General features: G+C 45.2%; 2 protein-coding genes across 9 annotated transcripts in view; both read right to left on the bottom strand.

The window, feature by feature from the left end:
* Window positions 1-9,745, bottom strand: part of anks1b (ankyrin repeat and sterile alpha motif domain containing 1B) — a 193,822-nt gene extending 184,077 nt beyond the window's left edge. Inside the window, exon 1 of one of the 5 annotated variants that reach the window (XM_069164827.1) lies at window positions 9,541-9,745. In XM_069164827.1, coding sequence (XP_069020928.1) covers window positions 9,541-9,671 — 131 coding nt within the window. In that variant the 5' untranslated portion in view covers window positions 9,672-9,745. The remainder of the gene's footprint in view (window positions 1-9,540) is intronic. The other 4 variants (XM_069164826.1, XM_069164825.1, XM_069164829.1 and 1 more) reach the window with 4 other exon arrangements.
* Window positions 9,746-13,419: 3,674 nt separating this feature from the next.
* bltp3b (bridge-like lipid transfer protein family member 3B) overlaps window positions 13,420-17,357 on the bottom strand; it is a 32,065-nt gene continuing 28,127 nt past the window's right edge. For all 4 annotated transcript variants that reach the window (XM_069164975.1, XM_069164977.1, XM_069164978.1 and 1 more), the window contains 3 exons: window positions 17,205-17,313; window positions 16,867-17,024; window positions 13,420-15,803 (listed from right to left, as the gene is read on the bottom strand). In XM_069164975.1, coding sequence (XP_069021076.1) covers window positions 15,675-15,803; window positions 16,867-17,024; window positions 17,205-17,313 — 396 coding nt within the window. In that variant the 3' untranslated portion in view covers window positions 13,420-15,674. The remainder of the gene's footprint in view (window positions 15,804-16,866; window positions 17,025-17,204; window positions 17,314-17,357) is intronic.

Genomic DNA, 17,357 nt, shown 5'->3' with positions numbered 1-17,357 from the left:
AACTTCCATGCAGGGCCCTGCAGCGTAGCTCTTGCCCTAACCACAACCACATAATGACATTAGCATTTCTAGCCCTCGTCTCTCCACATCTTATCTACTTCAAAAGCAGCGCTTCATTAAATACTGCCATCTATCAGAGAGCGAGGAGCCGAGTGGAATGTGTGTGTGTGTGTCTCCACAACACTCGCACTATGTGGGGTCACAGGCTCGTAGATTAGTGTGACAGACTGGACGTCACACCCCCCCCCCCACCCTCCCTACCTCCCTCCCTCCGGCAGCATGTTGCCTCCGCGTCTCCTCCGCTCAGTATCAACATGTTTGGTACTTTCGGGACCAAACACAACATGGCCAGAGCAGGACGTGGCCAGAATCTACTTGTGTGACGGGGGGAAAGTCACGAGGCAAGAAAATTTACAGGGAAACCTCAGCAACGCTCTGCGTGAACAGCGTGAATTAGGTGTTTTATTACGTACTTTACAACGTGATATTTTGTTCCGTCTTTCGCACGTTCTTACAGCATTTTCTCATCAGTTTAGATAGTCGAGTATTTTGTCAGATATATTTATATTGTAGTCATAGGTAGATCATTTTGATTTCAGTTGGCAAAAACTAAAATCGCACAAGGCTTCTTAAATCTACATTTTAAATTGCAAATTAAAGTGTATATCTACGTTATACATACACTTAAATTTGTTGTTAAAGTCAACGGGGAAAAAAAATCATCTTAAAAAATGACTGATTTGCCAAATATGATGTGCCAAACAGCCTGAATCTGGCAGGCCATGTTGCCAGATTTATGTCCGATTTGTAATCAATAACAAACCAAATCTCCAAGTGTTGACTCCGGCCCAAAGTTGGGCCAGGTCCTGCTCACCAAAGCTAAATCTCTGTCCCAGTCTGCACTGCCAGATCCTAATCTAATCTGCCAACCATGCCGTGTAGTCACCAAACCGGTAGAAGCTGTTCTGTTTTTGGGGAACTGAACTGTTTTTGTTTTGTTTTTGTTTTTTACACAGTCACACAAAAATCATGGCAGCGTTTTTCATCTCTGCTGAGATGAGATGAGCCCATCAAAGCTCAATTACTGGATTTCTACAGAGTCTGTAGTATCTCTGCCCAACACCAGTGCATCAGTGTGTTCGGATCAAACACAAAGGATACTGTTGCTTCACTTTATTCCAGTGAATTTCTATCCGTGTTTGTGGTTATTTACCATCTGGAGCACCAAATGCACAGACAAGAGCTAATATTCAGCTCTTTGCACACCGCAATCCAAAATCTTTCTCACTCTGGTGTGTTCAACTGTTGATTGGACCTGTATGTAGACCTGGTACATACACGCCACCGTGTATTTTCAACTTCGCACTCTGTTGTATTTTAATGTACTTGACAGCTACGACACTTCAATTTCCCCACCGAGGATAAGTAAAGTGATCTATCCAAATAGAAAGGTGCACCAACTGGTACATGTGCGCAGTGTGTCTGAAAAGGCTGTTTGTATGTTTGTGTGGCAGCTCAGATTTGATTGATCTCAGAACTGATCAGAAACTTTATGTTCTCTGCATGTTCATTTCTATCAGTCTCTTTTTTTTTCATGATTAAGTCGTGCTGGAGTCAGAAAGTGTGACGATGAGAGCTGAATCAAACAGCTGCAGTCTGAACACACATCCTAACAGGAATAACTTCATTGTTGGTAAGTTACTAATTCTACCATTACTGACTTATCTTGTCTTAATAACTGTAACAATGTAATATGCACTTTTTTAATCAATTGCAAAGACGTTATTTCAACAATGTTTCATCGGTCAGCGTTGCAGAAGGAATTTGATTCCACAAACATTGAGTTAATAAAACAAAGCTACTGAACGTCCTGCACATGACAAAACGTTTCTATATTTGTGATTGTTCATATTTAGCGATCGCCATCTGGGGATCATAGCGATGACACATTTTCTCACACCGCCACAGCAGAATCTCCTCTGGGCCTCCGCAATGCCGCATTCGTCCTCTAACGGAAGACACAACCTGGACAGTCATGTTAACTCCCAGGCTGTGGTTGGAGAAGCGGGCAGTTCTGAGAAGAGGTGCGGATTCCCTGAATTCCACATTCGCCACCATCAACCCAACACCGGTGTTGCACCAAGAGGCATGATGGGTAAAAGATGCTCCCACACGGCGATAACAGATGTAGTGCCGTGTGAGATGAGAGTGAGAGAAAGACGTGGCGGGAGAGAGGGAGAGAGAGAGAGAAGGACGGCTGTTTTTGATAAGATAGGGGAGACCAAAAAGCGGAGGGAGGAGGAAACGATAAAGAGCGACAGCGGGGAGGCTTGATCGCCCGTCTCTGGAGAGGAGTTAGAGGGAGGAGAGAGATTGTGGAGTGAGTGATGGAGAGAAAGCCGGAGAGATATTGACAGAGAATCCGGGGCACCAGATGGAGGGAGGGAAAGAAAAAAGAGATTTGAGTCTAAGACAAAAAAAACAAAGATTTTGATTGTGTGTGTGTGTGTGTGTGTGTGTGTGTGACTTGGCGAGTACGGAGGTCTCGGTTTCTTGGCAGGAAGCTGCAGCAGAGCTTGGCCCGGACCCTAATGGAGATGTAAGAAGCCTCTGAGTTTGATCACACACGAACACATGCACACACACATATGGAGATGGAAACAAACACACACACACACACACACACACACACACACACACACACACACACACACACACACACACACACACACACACACACTTTCACACCACCATCCCCTCTTGATCAGTCTGGCTCCAGACAACCTCAATGCACTGACGCCACTGTTGAACCCAAACTTAAGTAAAATAAATCCTGCGGCACAAAGCACGTTTATACAAAAAAGCTTCAGCTTCCAGAAACGTTTCAGTCAATTACGCAGGTGGAAATAAGATTTAAAAACGCCGGTTGTACAGCAATCACACTGTAGATTAACTATTGGAAGATTATTGTTTGTTAAATCTGCAGCTCCTCCACGTCTTTCCATAAAGCATTTTCAGAGTGGGCTCATCTTAAGAGGATTTTAACGACAACAAATAGTTTCATCTTGCAGAAGGACTTGTTTGAAAGTGTGGAGACACATTTTTAAAACCATCCTCAGCCTGACTCAAAAATCTAGAGCTCAGAATTTGTTGTTAACGTGTGTTGTTTTTCTGACTCGTTGCAGTTTAACTCGATGTACAGGTGCACACCGGGAACCTGTGACATCACTGTTGGATGTGGTTACAGCTGCAACAAAGCTGACCACGGCAGTTTGCCACTCGGTTAATAAATTGATCTTTTTGTCTGTAAAATGTCCAGAAATAGTTAAAAACACACATTAAAAATTCATGAAGCCACCGGATAACGTGTTCAAATTGCTTGTTTTTCAACCAAGAGTTCAAAAAAACCCCAAAGATATTCAGTTTAATATCACATTCGGCAAAGAAAGCATACTGCAGCTTTTGCTTGAAAAAAAGACTGAAACAATGAATATATTGACTAAATTGAGAAATCAATTGTTTCAGCTCTATATAACAACATGTCCATTGTGATAAAAATACACATACTGTACCATGACAGAGGATTTCGCTGATATCTTTTTAAACTTGACATGACCGTTAAATAACGTACCAACAGATCAATCAGCATGAGCACCGGTCGCACTAAACCCCATGTGCACAATAACTGGTGACACACACACATGCTCTCAGGGTGAGTGAGTGAGTGTGTGTGTGTGTGTGTGTGTGTGTGTGTGTGTGTGTGTGTGTGTGTGTGTGTGTGTCCTCTCTTAACCCAGTCCTTAATATGACTTGCATTCCCCAGAGTTAACCTTTGATCCAGTCTAGGTCTCCTGCACCACATGGAGCTCTCAAGATTTCCCCCTCACCCTTCTGCCCTTGGTAGAGAGAAAAAACACACACACACACACACACACACACACATACGCACAAATGTGGACACCGGCAGCGGTTATGCAAGGACAGTGGTTATGTCACACACTTGCGCGCACACACACACACACACACACACACAAAGAGGCGGCTTGCCAGACTTTGGAGGTTTTTGGTCGTCTGATTTGCTGCTTCCTGAAACGGAGAGCTGAAGTGCTGCGGCCATGAAACGACTTGAGAAAAATAAACAAGAGATTTGTGGGGTTTCTCTCTCTCGCTGTTCATCCTCACTGGACGACACGGGAAACCATCATATCATCATACCACCACCACCACACACACACACACACACACACACACACACACACACACACACACACACACACACACAGGGAGAGCTTCATGCTGTGAGCTACAAAGACAGAGAGCCGCTTCCAGACTCCAACACAAGCAAGGGAAGAAACCAAAAAATAAACGCTGGGAAGAAGATGCCAGTTAAAACAGAGTGTGTTTGTGTGTGTGTGTGTGTGTGTGTGTGTGTGTGTGTGTGTGTGTGTGTGTGTCCTGTGGGAGGTTGTTTGTTTGTAAAAGAAGAGGAAGGTAAGCACACCTAGCCGCACGCACGCGCAAGAAAAAACAAGACGGGCTTTCCCCTGAACGTTATTGAGCGCGAGGCAGAGTGAGGAGGGATCAGCCGCCATCTGCCGAATCATGACTCACTCTCTTTTGTGTGTATCAAGCTTTCAATCAAAGCCACTCCGCCACACTCACTATGTTGTCACACACACGGTGCATGCAATTGTCCTCATTTCCTCTGTAAGACACGGCACAAAGTATGATGTGCGCGACGGCAGGCATTCATCTTCGCGGTGAACATCAGTCGGCGCGCAAAGCTGCTTAAAAGGACCACAAAAAAAAAGACACAATCAGATCATTTACCTCTTCATGACCGTAGGACGTTCACCACTTTAACATGGACACCAAACATCTGTACTGATGTATTATACTTATATTTTCCGGTCAGTTTAATAAATGAAAACCAGTCAACTCGTAACAATATTCCACGTTCAGAGCGGCGGAAAGAGGCGGTAAAGAAAAGAAACCCAGCGAGAGATTTGTAAGAAAAAACAGAAAAAAAAACACTTGTTTAAAAGGTGTAACAAGAGAGGAGACTGAAGTTGTTTGTTTTTATAATTGAATGTAACAAGGATTTATTTTGAAAAAAAAAAAAAAAACGTGAGAGAGCATCGTGCTCTCAATTCTACGCAAGAAAACGGTGACTCTCATCTTATCCAGAGTAAAACCCTGAATATCATTCAGCCTGAATTTGTCACACCAGCAGAGAGTTTCTCATTTCTTCCCGAAAAAAACTCAAAATGAAATCTTCCATCCGTCCATCGATTCATTCATTATCTATACCCGGGGGGGGCGGGGGAGGCGGAGCCTATCCCAGCTGACTTTGAGTGAAGGTGGTCAGGTCACCAGTACAAATGAAACACTTCCTTCTAATTTAAGCACAACTTCAGTTTGCACATAAAGACCTGATTGGATACAACGGAGATTCAAAAGTTCAACTCGTCTGAGGTGTAAATGCGGGAATATCAATAAAGCCCGGCTGCGGTAGACGTCGATCCCACAGCTGAGAAAAACGTGCGGATCAGAGCTGGCGGATTTGTTTAAATTAGAAATTGCACCGATCTAATCCGGCGGATTGGTATCAGCGCCGGCACTGACCTGATTAAGCAGATCAAACATGACCAATCCATAAATACAGCTTTTTTTTTTTTCTGCTTACAAAGGTCTGTTTTTGCAGCAAGTTATTTAAATTCGGTCAGATCGCAGCCTCAGCTTCGGGCTACCTTCCATAAAAATGACCCCAATGAGGTGAACACAGTGCGGCGCACCGGTGGGACCGCCACTCTGTAGGTAAACAAGAGACGAGGCGTCGCATCAAGAGAGAAAGGGGGAATAAATGCATCCTCAGTTAAAAAGAACAAAACGCATCATAAATGCAAAGCGGCGATGAAATGCTCTGATGGACGGGCATTACAAGCCCTTCATGAATTATGTAAACTAGTTATTACCAGACATCCAACCAATAGAAAAGTGTTATTTTTTTTTTTTAAGGCTTTATCTTTCTTTCCCGGTACAGAGACCTACAAACACACCACGTACAAGCACAGGTCATCTACAAGAGAATATGACCCATTAAACAGCAATGAGATCATCCACTATTGATTTTCCACTGTGTGTTCATGTGCAGCGCTCCAATCCACAAAACTGCAGCGGAGGATCGTCTTCTCTACATCCTGTACTTAATGTGTGTGTGTGTGTGCGTGTGTGTGTGTGTGTGCGTGTGCGTGTGTGTGTTCATGTCCTACTTGGCGGTTTAGCGCGATTCCTTCGGCAAAAAAAAGAGGAACCTCATGACTTAGGAATGCCATGAATGGCTCGGAGGCCTTAAGATGGGAAACTGTGCATTTATACCCCCCAAAAAAAAAAAAAAAAAATCGCTCCCATAACGTTAGCCTGGCCTCTGCACACGCTCCTCCGCCGTGACCTCGCCGATGACTCACTCACCGGCTAAAACTACAAACAGCTCTCTATTGGGAGGTGTGTCACACAGCACACACATTTAACACTGCCTCCAACCAGATGGACAGATGTGTGTGTGTGCGTGTGTGTGTGTGTGTGTGTGCGTGTGTGTGTGTGTGTGTAGCCCACCCAGTGTCTTGACCCACTGAAAGCCAAGTATGTGTAACACAGCACTCACTGACGATGACCTGCAGACATATTTCCAGTAACGATAGGACTGACCTCAGCTCCGGCCCCGCACTTTGTTCCCCTGCCCTGAACGGCACATTTCTTCCGGCGTGTTCTCTCAGCCGGGCCGCGAGTTGTTCCGTAATCCGCTCGGTAAGATCCATATTTAATTCAGCGGGTTGGTAAACAATCCCCGTGCTTGAATAAATTCCATTCATAATCCTAATTTGTTTTTTTTGTTTTTTTTTTAAAGTAAACGCGATACGCAACGGAGCGGACAGTTTTGGGAGATGAGATACGCCGAGTAACGAGTTCGGTGTCGTTTTTTCCGTTAAGTCCCCGCGAACAACATAAATTCACAGTGTGAAGGATAAACAAACACCACCGGACAAACTCCTTATGATGAAGTTTTGCGTCGGCTCTGCGTTTGTGCAAAGAAAACAGACCAGGTAAAGCGCTCAAAAAAAACAAACAAAAAAAGTCAGCGTAACGCTCGAGTTTTGACTTTGCTTTCGACGGAGACGAGCACACGTGGCAACAACTGAACCGTCGTCATGACAACCGAATAAGCATCACGTCTTCGAGCTCATTCAAAAAAAAAAAATATATATATATCACAGATAATGACTTGAAATTCTCCAACCCAGCGAGCTAACACGCTTCACAATGAAAACGCAACCACGACGTGATCACTCCTGCACGTGCCGGACGAATCTGACCGGTCGATGGCGCCAGAGGAAAAGTCAGAAGGGTTCATCCTCTGGGGATCCTGAACGTTGCCACTGAAATTCACGAGAAACCAACCCAGACCACAGTCCAGATCAAAGACTCACTGAATCACATCCCTCACATTGTGGCGGAAAAAAAAAAAAAAAAAAAGTTTTTTTTTTTAAAAGAAGAAGAAAAACAAAAAAAGCACTGAGAACTTTTGTCTGCCACAACTTTTGTCCTTCCCGCTGAAACAGCGAGTTCAATTTACATCAACTGAATTGTCTCACAGGGGGAGATCGATGTGCAGAAAAGGAAGAACAGAAACACACGGACACGCCTCCAACGCCGGCGTCTCCAACCGCATGTTTTCTGACCGCCGGCGGTCGACCCACGGAAAACAAAATGCACCGCATTGTTCTTGACGCCGCGGTCAAAATCTGACAACACGCGTTCTTTTCTTTTCCCCGTTCAAACAAACAGCGCTCCTCTGTGCTGTTGCAGGTGGGACGGACGTTGTCAGAAGCCCTGCCGTCTCCTGTTGCTTCCTCTGTCTGGGGTTTGGGTGGGTGGAGAGGGGTGGAGAGGGGTGGAGGAGGGGGGGGGGGGGGGGGGCTTCACATAAAAAAATTTTTTTTTTTTTTTTTTTTAAATTCTTGCAGCCAACTTCCAATGAATTGAGCAGTATTCAAATCAGGATGTCTTTACTTTAAAAGGCGTTCATTTCTCCAGCAGGAGTCCGAAAAGGCCCTGTTTGCGACCCCCCCCCCCCCCCCCCCCCCCCCCCCCCCCGAGCCCGGTCGGAAGACGCTCCCGCTCCAGAGCCCGAGGCGGTACTCCTCCCAGACGTCCCCCGCCTTTGATCTCCCAAATCACCCGGCCCGGCCTCGGCCTCGGCCCGAGCAGAAAGAGGGAGCGGCCGCAGGGCCGGGAGGAGGACAATAACCAGCAGGTTGTTCTCGCGGCCCGAGAGAGTAAAACCCGTTGAAAGATTCTCATTGCAAAAAAAAAAAAAAAAAAAATGTAGATTTGTAATCTTTGCAAACATTTTCTTGTTTGTGTTCAGAGAAGCGCGATATTAATTTGATCTGATTTTCACATCAACGGACACCGAAGATTGTAAAAATCGAACTTCGCGTACGAGCTCCGAAGTCCCGGGGCAGGGAGTCGGAGGTTGCACGCGGTGAAAATGATGACCCGATGACACACCCGAACAGCATTTCTTCACCTCGAAGAGAAACGAGAAATCGCGCGGCAAGTGAATTTCTCAAGCCGGAAGCCGCCGCTTTCGCCCCCCGAAATCCCGCAGTCACCTTTTCGGGAACTCCACCTTCGGTTTAACGTCCGTTCCTCTGACAAAAGAAGCGCGCGGAAGCCGAGCCGTTTCGCAGGCCGAGCTGGGACATCCCCGCCCCTCGGGCCTTCTCCCCCGGCATCGTGTGAGAGGACGCGATTGGGGACGCGAGACGCCACGCCGGCGTCGGTTTACCGACGCGGTGACACGCAATCTGGAGGGGTTCGTCCAAACGGCTCCTTTCTGCACAAACAATGAGTGAAAGACACAGACTGGAATAAAAGTTCGCGGTGTCTGACGACGCTCTGACGGCGGGGGGGGGGGGGGGACTTCCTGTTCTGTTGCGCCCGGCGTGCACTGGAGAGGACGTGAGGCGGCCGTAACCTCCGACGTGTCCCGCGTTGACCGCCGATTGTGTCCGCCTCTGCGGCCTGCAGGACTTCCACCGTGGATTGAAACACAACTCTCACCGCTTTGCGTCACACGCACGCTTCCTTTCTCTGCCTCTCTTGCATGTTGCGACCCAACAACCAGATCTGCTGCAACACCATGTCTCGGAGATACCGTGTGGTGAGATTGTGCTGCTGATACAGAGCTGAATAATAAAAGAAAAAAAATAAATATATATATATTTATATATATATAGTGCAGTCTATACTGCAGCTGGTTGATGTGAGGCTGTGACTGGAGTCCCTTGGCTCATTTCTAGTGCACTGACCTAAAATGAAGCTGTATTAATGCCTAATTTTGCAGCACGGGAACCCCTCTCAGGAATCCCCTCCACCCCCCACCCCCCCACACCCCCTACCCCGGGGGTTGGGGGGGGGGGGGGCTCCCCGGACACTGCAGCGGTCATAAGAGGCAGATTGAAGCGGGCTGCTTACCTCAGGAGGTTGGGCAGAGGGATGGAGCCGGAGCCCGACCCCAGTATTCCCTTCTTCCCACTCAATAATTTCTCCACCAAGAAGACGTTCCCGGTCCGGGCGGCTTCCAGCAGCTCCTGCTCCTTCCCCATTCCGGACACAAGTTTGGAGGGACGCGGTGATACAAATCCAACAAATCCTTGCGCTCCTCCTCCTCCCTCCTCCCTCCTCCTCCTCCTCCTCCGACCCCCTCTCTCCTCACTGTCTGGCGCGGGGAAGCATCTGAAAGGACTCCTCGCGCCGCATGCCGCCGCCGCCGCACGGTGAATTAGGTGTTATTGATGCTGCGGAGCAGGTCTGACGTGGACGGGCCCCCCCCTCCCTTTTTTTCGGTACCTTTATAACCTCAGTCCACTCACCCGCGCGGCTGCCTTAATCTTCCGCTGGCATGAGCCCCGCCGACGTTCACCGCTCCCCGGTGTAACCCCTTGAAGAGCAGCGCGAGGGAACCGGAGGCTCCAGTTAAGTGTGAAGTGAAGAGTAAAAAAAAAAACCCGGTTAAGAGAGAGAGAGAGAGGAAGAAGAAGAAGAAGAAGAAGAAGAAAAAAAAAAAAAAGAAAGAAGGAAAAACACAAAGTCCCTCTGAGAGACTGCTTGTCTGCTCTGAAGCTCCTTGCTGAGGGGGTGAAACTCTTTCCACCTCCACGGGAAAGCTCTCCGACCCCGCTGTGCTCCGCACCTCTCCCCGGCGAACCGACCGCACTGCCCGGCGCTTATCAGTGTAGCCCGAGACTCGAGTATCAACGCATCCGAGATATAACAGAGGAGTTCCCGTTTCCGCTTTCAAAATAAACCCCCCCCCCCCTCCGGCATTTCCTTTTATATCCTATCTAGATAGCTCGTCCTATCCGAGTTTGTTTGTTTGTTTGTTTGTTTGTTTTCCACTTTCTCATTCAAATAAAGCCCAATGTTATCATTGAACTAAAAACACCTGCTCTTTGCCATTTCAAATCAGCGAGTTACAAACCAGCTACCGAGGATTTCCATGGAAAGTAGACTTTTGGGCTACTAACTTTAAACTTTAGCTATATTGCCAAATTAATGGATGAAATTGTTGAGAATGGAAAAAAAGAACTTAAAAAAAGGTCTAAATTAAAGCAAAAAAAAAAAAGAAGAAAGATAATATGACAAATCTTCAAGTTAGGCAAGAAACATAAATGTAAATATTATGTATGTTTTTATTGCTTACATTTTATAATATTTTTTTATTTTTTATTTTATGCCAAAAACATGGCTGGTAAATCTGATGTAGGGCTCCCGGCAAAATAAATAAATGTAATTGATTCATTAAAAATATAACTGCTTGACCCTGTTAACCTCTCTTTAATTAAGCCATGTTCATTTTTTTTAAATTATTTTTTTTTTTTTTATTGAGCTTTGGTGGTGTATATTGTCAAACAAATGTTCTACGTATTTATTACAAACAAGTGGGCTACACAGGAGTATTTTCCACTTTACTTACATTTACCTGCATCACCTGGCTTCGACGACCATTCTTTACTTTTAGTGCCATTTGCCAGTAAACACTCATTAGATGCACGTCCGGAGATACAAACCACTGACAAAAAACTACCATCCAATGAAAGGTTTCAGAGGTGAACAGCCCAGCCCTGGTGTTAACTCTAAGCTCTTATTTTGAAAGTCAAACCGCCTACCTGCCGCTCTTATTCTACCTGGCTTGACCCTCCAGACTCGCTGTACGGTCTGGGCGTGGATGACGATGCTTACAACACCGACGGGAGACGATGCCTTTGTTAGGATCTTTAAAAAAAAAAAAAAAAAAAAAAAAAAAAGTCACACTCGTGGCCTCCAGCTGCGCTTTTTGGCACTTTCAGACCAAAAACTTATTCTTCCAAACTCGCACATGCGCAGTCCTCCTCTGTGCCGGTGGCGGATTCCCTTAACAATTGGCGCTGCTTGCTGCTGAGTGGATTTGGAAACAGGTGAGATCCTAAAATAACCTCCCAGTCATGTCAGCGCAGGGCTTGTGCAGAATGAAGGCAGAAGAGGGATTTTTATTTTGCTCTGATGTGTCAAGTCTGTGAAACGGACACCACCTCCTCCTTCCCTCTCCACTGCGCCCCCACCCCGCCGCTCAGTGCATGCTGGGACCCGCCTGATTGCCTTCACTCTGCTGCTTAATTGGAATTTAGAGGAAAAATGCTGCCTTCAAGTGCTCCCACCTGGAGCTGCCGTGCCAGACCTGTAGCTGATTCAGATGATTTCAGGGTTGCAACTGACGATTTGTTTCAATATTCATCTTATCCGGAGCTGCAATAAATTAATTAATGTTTGGTCTATAAAACGTTCGAAAGTAGTAAAAAAAAAAAAAAAATCCAAAGCAGAATCAATATTCTGTCGCTAATCTCCACGCGAGATGCTGAAACCACAGAATATTTACCAGTTTGGCATAAAGAATGACATATTGATTATCTTATTCTGGCTGAATAATTATTCTATAGATCAACCAATTAAAAAAAAAATGATACAAGGACATTGATAGCTGAGGTTTTCTGAACAGCAGTGACAGTGCTGCAATTACGATTAAAATTATTGATTCACCTTTTGTGATAAATTATCACTGAACAAAACTAATTGATTATATTAAACCGAGGTATTGCTGCTGCTTTCTCTGGAGCCGTAGCGACACATAAAAACTATGGACTGCGTATATCCCTGCATACAGTCGATGATTAAAAAAAAACAACCTAAAGCTCCCATGAAATGGAAAAAAACAAAAAAAACAAAAAAAAAAACAGCAAACCAGGACGAGAAGCTGAAATCAGCAAATTCTTGGAAATTTCCCTTAATAAACAAAAACAAAACAAAAAGGCTTATTGATCGCAAAGAAAAATAAAAAATAAAAAAAAACTACTCGGGACTGGTGATCCGTGGTGTCCCCCCCCCCGCCCCGTTGGCTAAATTTCACGGTGAGAATTTTTCCACCTGTTGGACCCCATCATCTACCAACTTTTCAATGTGGGTAGGTAAAAAGGGTGTAGAACATTTTCTTTAAAATGTACTCGTTTTGGGTTTTATTGAAATGAGAGTAAAAAAGGGAACTTAACTGAAATTTAAGAGCGTAAAAAGGGAACTTAACTGATGTCACAAGTCTAAAAAAAAACAACCTGATGCCGATGTGAAAATAAGTAAAGTTTGCTTGAGACGGCGCAAAGTGATCATCGGCTGGAGGTGGTGAAGACCACACGTGTTGCATTCTGGGTAATGTAAGCACCAGGTTTCGACAAAGAAGAAGAAAGCGTGGCGTGGACATTACATTTCTGCGTCGATGTCGATACTTTCTATTGTTACACCTTTTTTTTTTTTTTTAGAAGAACAATTTTAAATTGTTGAAGTAGTCTGAAGACACCCGAAGAAAAACTTTACGTTTAAAATCAAAAACCTCGGTGACAAAAAGCACTTTCCGATTCGCCTCAAAAAAGAAAACGATTTTGCATCGACCTGGAGACTTCTGACAAAACTGTTTGATGAAAGAGCCACAAGGGTCCTTGGGAACAAGTTCGACACTATAATGTCCCCACAATGTCTGAATTTCAGCACCGGGCCTGAAATGATACTTGGAAATATAAACGTGTCATCAAAACAAACAAAAACAACAAAAAAAAAGTTCCAAAATCATAAATCTTGGTGAAAAAGAACAAAACGTGTCTAAATTTGTCAAACTCAGTAACTGTCTGAAGACAGAAAAAGGTTTTGTTTTTTTAAACTACCGACAATATTCACGAGCTCCGACGATTGACGCGATTTATTTAATAAAAGAGGACAAAAGGAACAAGTTCTCAAAATATCCAACGCCAGAAACTCATACAAGGCGACACCTTTTAAATTGAACACCTTTTATTTTTATTTTTTTTTAATCAGTATTTCAGCAGCTTTGACAGACAAAATACAACTTGTTATTATTCGTGTTGTTTTTCTCCCTTTTCAGAAGGTGGAGTTTCTCAAAAAAAAAAAAAAAAAAAGAGGAGGAGGAGAGCCGGGGATAGAACGGAGGAAAAACATGATGAAAAAGAAAACATTCACTATCTGACAAATCAGAAGTACGGGAAGCCGAGAACAACTGCTCGCCGTTCATTTCTGAAATGTTGTAAATCATGAGATCCCCGAGTTAATTATTCCGTCGTCTCGAGAGGAAAAAAAAAACTAAAAATGCAGATTTCCGGTGTTAATTGATCTTATTATCGCCACTTTCTCCAGGCGCGAGCCTGCAGACACTTTTGGATATTTAGCAACACATTTGTTGGTCCAGGCGTAGCCCTCCTGATCCGTGATAACCGTCAGTAATAAGAGGACTGCATTTTGTTTTCCTGAGATAACGAAATAATTAACTTGCGATGTCAAGATAACAACTTTTTTTTTTTTTTAAATATTGCAAACTTGGCCGTATTTCAGCTTCCGTACAAAAATCTTCACACACGGTTGCGTTAAAATTCTCCTGACATTTCAAGTTTCCGTCCCACGTTTGTGCTGAAACCCGGTTGTGTTGCACTCTTTTTATTCTTTTCTTTTTTTTTTTTTAAGAGTTTGAAATGAACTGGGCCAAGCAGGAGTACGGTTGCATATGTCGACTGATTTAACTGCTCTGCATCCGTCACTGTCTTCGTTGCATTTGAGAAGTTTTGAGAGCTTAAAAACTATCCCCCTTTTTTTTTTTTTTTTTTAACAGTTGTTGTTTTTGTTTTTTTGTGCTGTTAGAAATGTCAGTCGATTCGAGTTGTTTTTAACATCTACTCGTCACACAGGCGTAAAAGCATGAAGCAGCAGCAGCAGCAGATATGGTCGTCGGGTGGAAAAAAAAAAAAATTACATTAGAGATTAGAAGTTTTACATGATGACACACACACACACAGACAGACACACACACACACTTCGACACACGTAGTCAGGCAGCTTTAATGCGCCCTTATCTTCCTACTTCACACAAATTATTGTCTTGTTTTTTTTTTTTTTTTAAGCTCTTGTTCGCTCACAGTTCTGGTTTGTTGTATTTACAGCGCCTCAGTTTTAAAAGTGCAGCACATGTTGAAGTAGCTATTTACACATAGAAAAATAAGAGGTGGGTGAGGGTCGGGGTGGGAGGTGGGAGGGGGGGTGGTGGGGCACACAAGAGTAGTGTGGGGCATTTTGCTGGCAAAGCCGTGGAACTGTCAAGATAGAAATGCATCCTCTACTTCATGTAATGAAATGCTTGTTCTGACTGAGACGCACACAAACACATTCAACTGAAACACTGCATAACCATTCAAAGTTCTGTAGAAAATAGTCGTGTGTTCACATTCTTGTAGAATTTACACTGTACACACTTTTGAGGACGAGCGGGAGCGTGATTCATCTCGCAAACCCCCCCCCCCCCCCCCCCCCCCCTCGGAATATGAAAGCACTAAATTACAAATTGAACTCGAGTGCAGTGCAAAATAAAGTCTTTTTTTTGTTGTTGTTGTTGTTTTTTTTGTTGTTTTTTTAGGAGGGGTGGGGGTGGGGAGGGAGTGGGGTGGGGTGGGGTGGGGGGAGACATTCCTCTGAAGATAAGGACATTCAGTGTTCCTTCACACCTACAGGAGGCTCGTCGGAGATAAGCTGTGATGACTCTGGTTTGAACTGAAACAACAGGAATAGTGTGGGAAGGGTTTTCTGTAGGCACAACCAAGGATTTAGATGACATCCTCTTTCGCACGCGCGCACACACACACACACACACACACACACACAAAATGTCACTTCTCCCTTTTCAACTCTCCGAGTGTACCGAGCCTCCACAGACCGAAGTGGAGAACACAAGACCGATGAAAACGCCGAGTCTTCTCACAGACTCGTCGTTGCTTTATGTTGAAGTCATGATGCGGCTCACGCAGCAGATTATGTGTAAACGGAGCCGTTGCAGTAAGAAAATTCCTCTTTTCTTTTTACTCGGTGTTCATTATTTTTCGCTGACCCGCCGCCCGCCGCTGTCCCTCGGTGTCCGTGCTCGTCGCCGCCGAACCTGTGAGGCCTGAATGACTGACGGGGTGGTGAGGAGACAGAGAGACAGAGACAGAAAGAGAGAGAGAGAGAGACAGAGAGAGAGAGAGCCGGGTCTAGCTGGTGTTGACTTTGAGGTTCTTCATGCGGTGAAGCAGCGAGTCCTTCTCCATCTGGGCCTCGGCCAGCGCCATCTTGGCCCTGGACAGCTCCACCTTCAGACATTCGTTCTCCTCCATCAGCATCTGGAAGCAAACGACGACGGGAGACCGCAGGGAGGAGTCAGCGCGGCTGCATTGAGAACCTGCACAGCCGGTGGAGTTCACACATATCCCACAGTAACTTAGCGAAGTCCACCCGCCGGTGAAGGCCACGAGGTGGGGCTGAAAGCCGCAGAGAATGACCAGAAATAGCATCCGGAGCGAGGAATTGCTTTTGTTAAGCTCACATGTCTGAGGTCAGCAATAAACTTTCACAGTAAATAAAAACTGCCGTGTGACCGTTCTGAACCGTGATCCAAACCTTTAAACGTGAAAAGGAGGCTCGTCTTAAAGAGGTATACGGCATTGGTTTGCTCAAACACTAAAAACAACCTATTTTTGACATTTTTCTTGACGGCTTCAACTGACAATAATGTTCCTTATTGATAAATTTGACTATTACTTTCTCGATTAATCTTCAACACTATGATGAAAAGTCGTGAAAAGAAATCTCATTCACAGTTCCCATCTCTTACCAAGACTGAGCGTTTCTTTTAACACGGACCAACAAGTAGTAGTTGTGGCCTTTTTCTAAACAGACCTGAGCTGCGTGTGATAAAAAGTTATAAATCATATTTATAAAAGTCATTGGTATTAGAATGGGAATTGGGAATGTATGATGATCTATATTTGAACTTATAAAGCCTTATGTAACTGTACGCCTTCATTTTCCCCGATTCAAAAATGGAATACTTCGAAGTTTGAATAAATTGATAAATTTCACTCCCACTGTAAATGACAGAAGCCAAACAGAGAACTGGAATAGCTGCACGAAACCAAAATCTGGCGCTCCGTGTTTTTTGTATCGGCCTGCAGAACGATCAATCGGAAATAAAGGATCTTCTTGTTCACCGTTTGCACTGCAGGAGGAAGAGACGAGAAGACGAGCAGAAGTACGTGGCCGCGTTCATTTCAGTGAAATCTTCAGATTTGTAGATGTGGTGGGCGGGAAATTATATTTTCTACTGCTGCGGCGTGTGTGTGTGTGTGTGTGTGTGTGTGTGTGTGTGTGTGTGTGTGTGTGTGTGTGTGTGTGTGTGTGTCTCACCGTTTCCCTGGTAGAAGGAGGGGGGCTGCTGGGCCGGGCTTGGGTCTGCGTAGCCTTCGGCACGCTGCAGATGCTGCCCGCCGTCTCAGGGACCGGGTTCAGACAGCTGTCAATCAACGAACCCGCTTCCTTGGGTTTGGCATCGGCCGCTCCGTCCACTGCGAGGAGGAGGACGAGGAGGAGGAGGAGTAAGAAGACAACGGGAGGGAGTTCTGGATGTACCATGTGTGGACTTTAAAAAGCATTCGACAGGACCGTCTTATATAACTGCAGTGAATCAGCGCAGGAGTGAAGGCGGGAAATATCTGGCAGGTGTAAGATGTGCGCTGGTTTGTCACCTCCTATAGAGAAGGAGCCGTCGTCTCTCCGGTGTATGACGAGGCTGTCCACGTGGAGGGTGATGGGCGAGGGTTCGGAGTCGGAGGGGTTGTCACGGGGGCCGTCATCCTGCGGGAGAGACGGCGCATGTTGTTGGGACGACGTAGTGTTAC

This window comes from Embiotoca jacksoni, unplaced genomic scaffold (assembly GCF_022577435.1).
Source record: "Embiotoca jacksoni isolate LCO1_2020_lvr unplaced genomic scaffold, fEmbJac1.0.p SCAF_32, whole genome shotgun sequence".
NCBI classification, from domain to species: Eukaryota; Metazoa; Chordata; class Actinopteri; family Embiotocidae; genus Embiotoca; species Embiotoca jacksoni.
The sequence above is the reverse complement of the archived record's forward strand: the minus strand, read 5'-3'. Positions and strand labels throughout refer to the sequence as shown.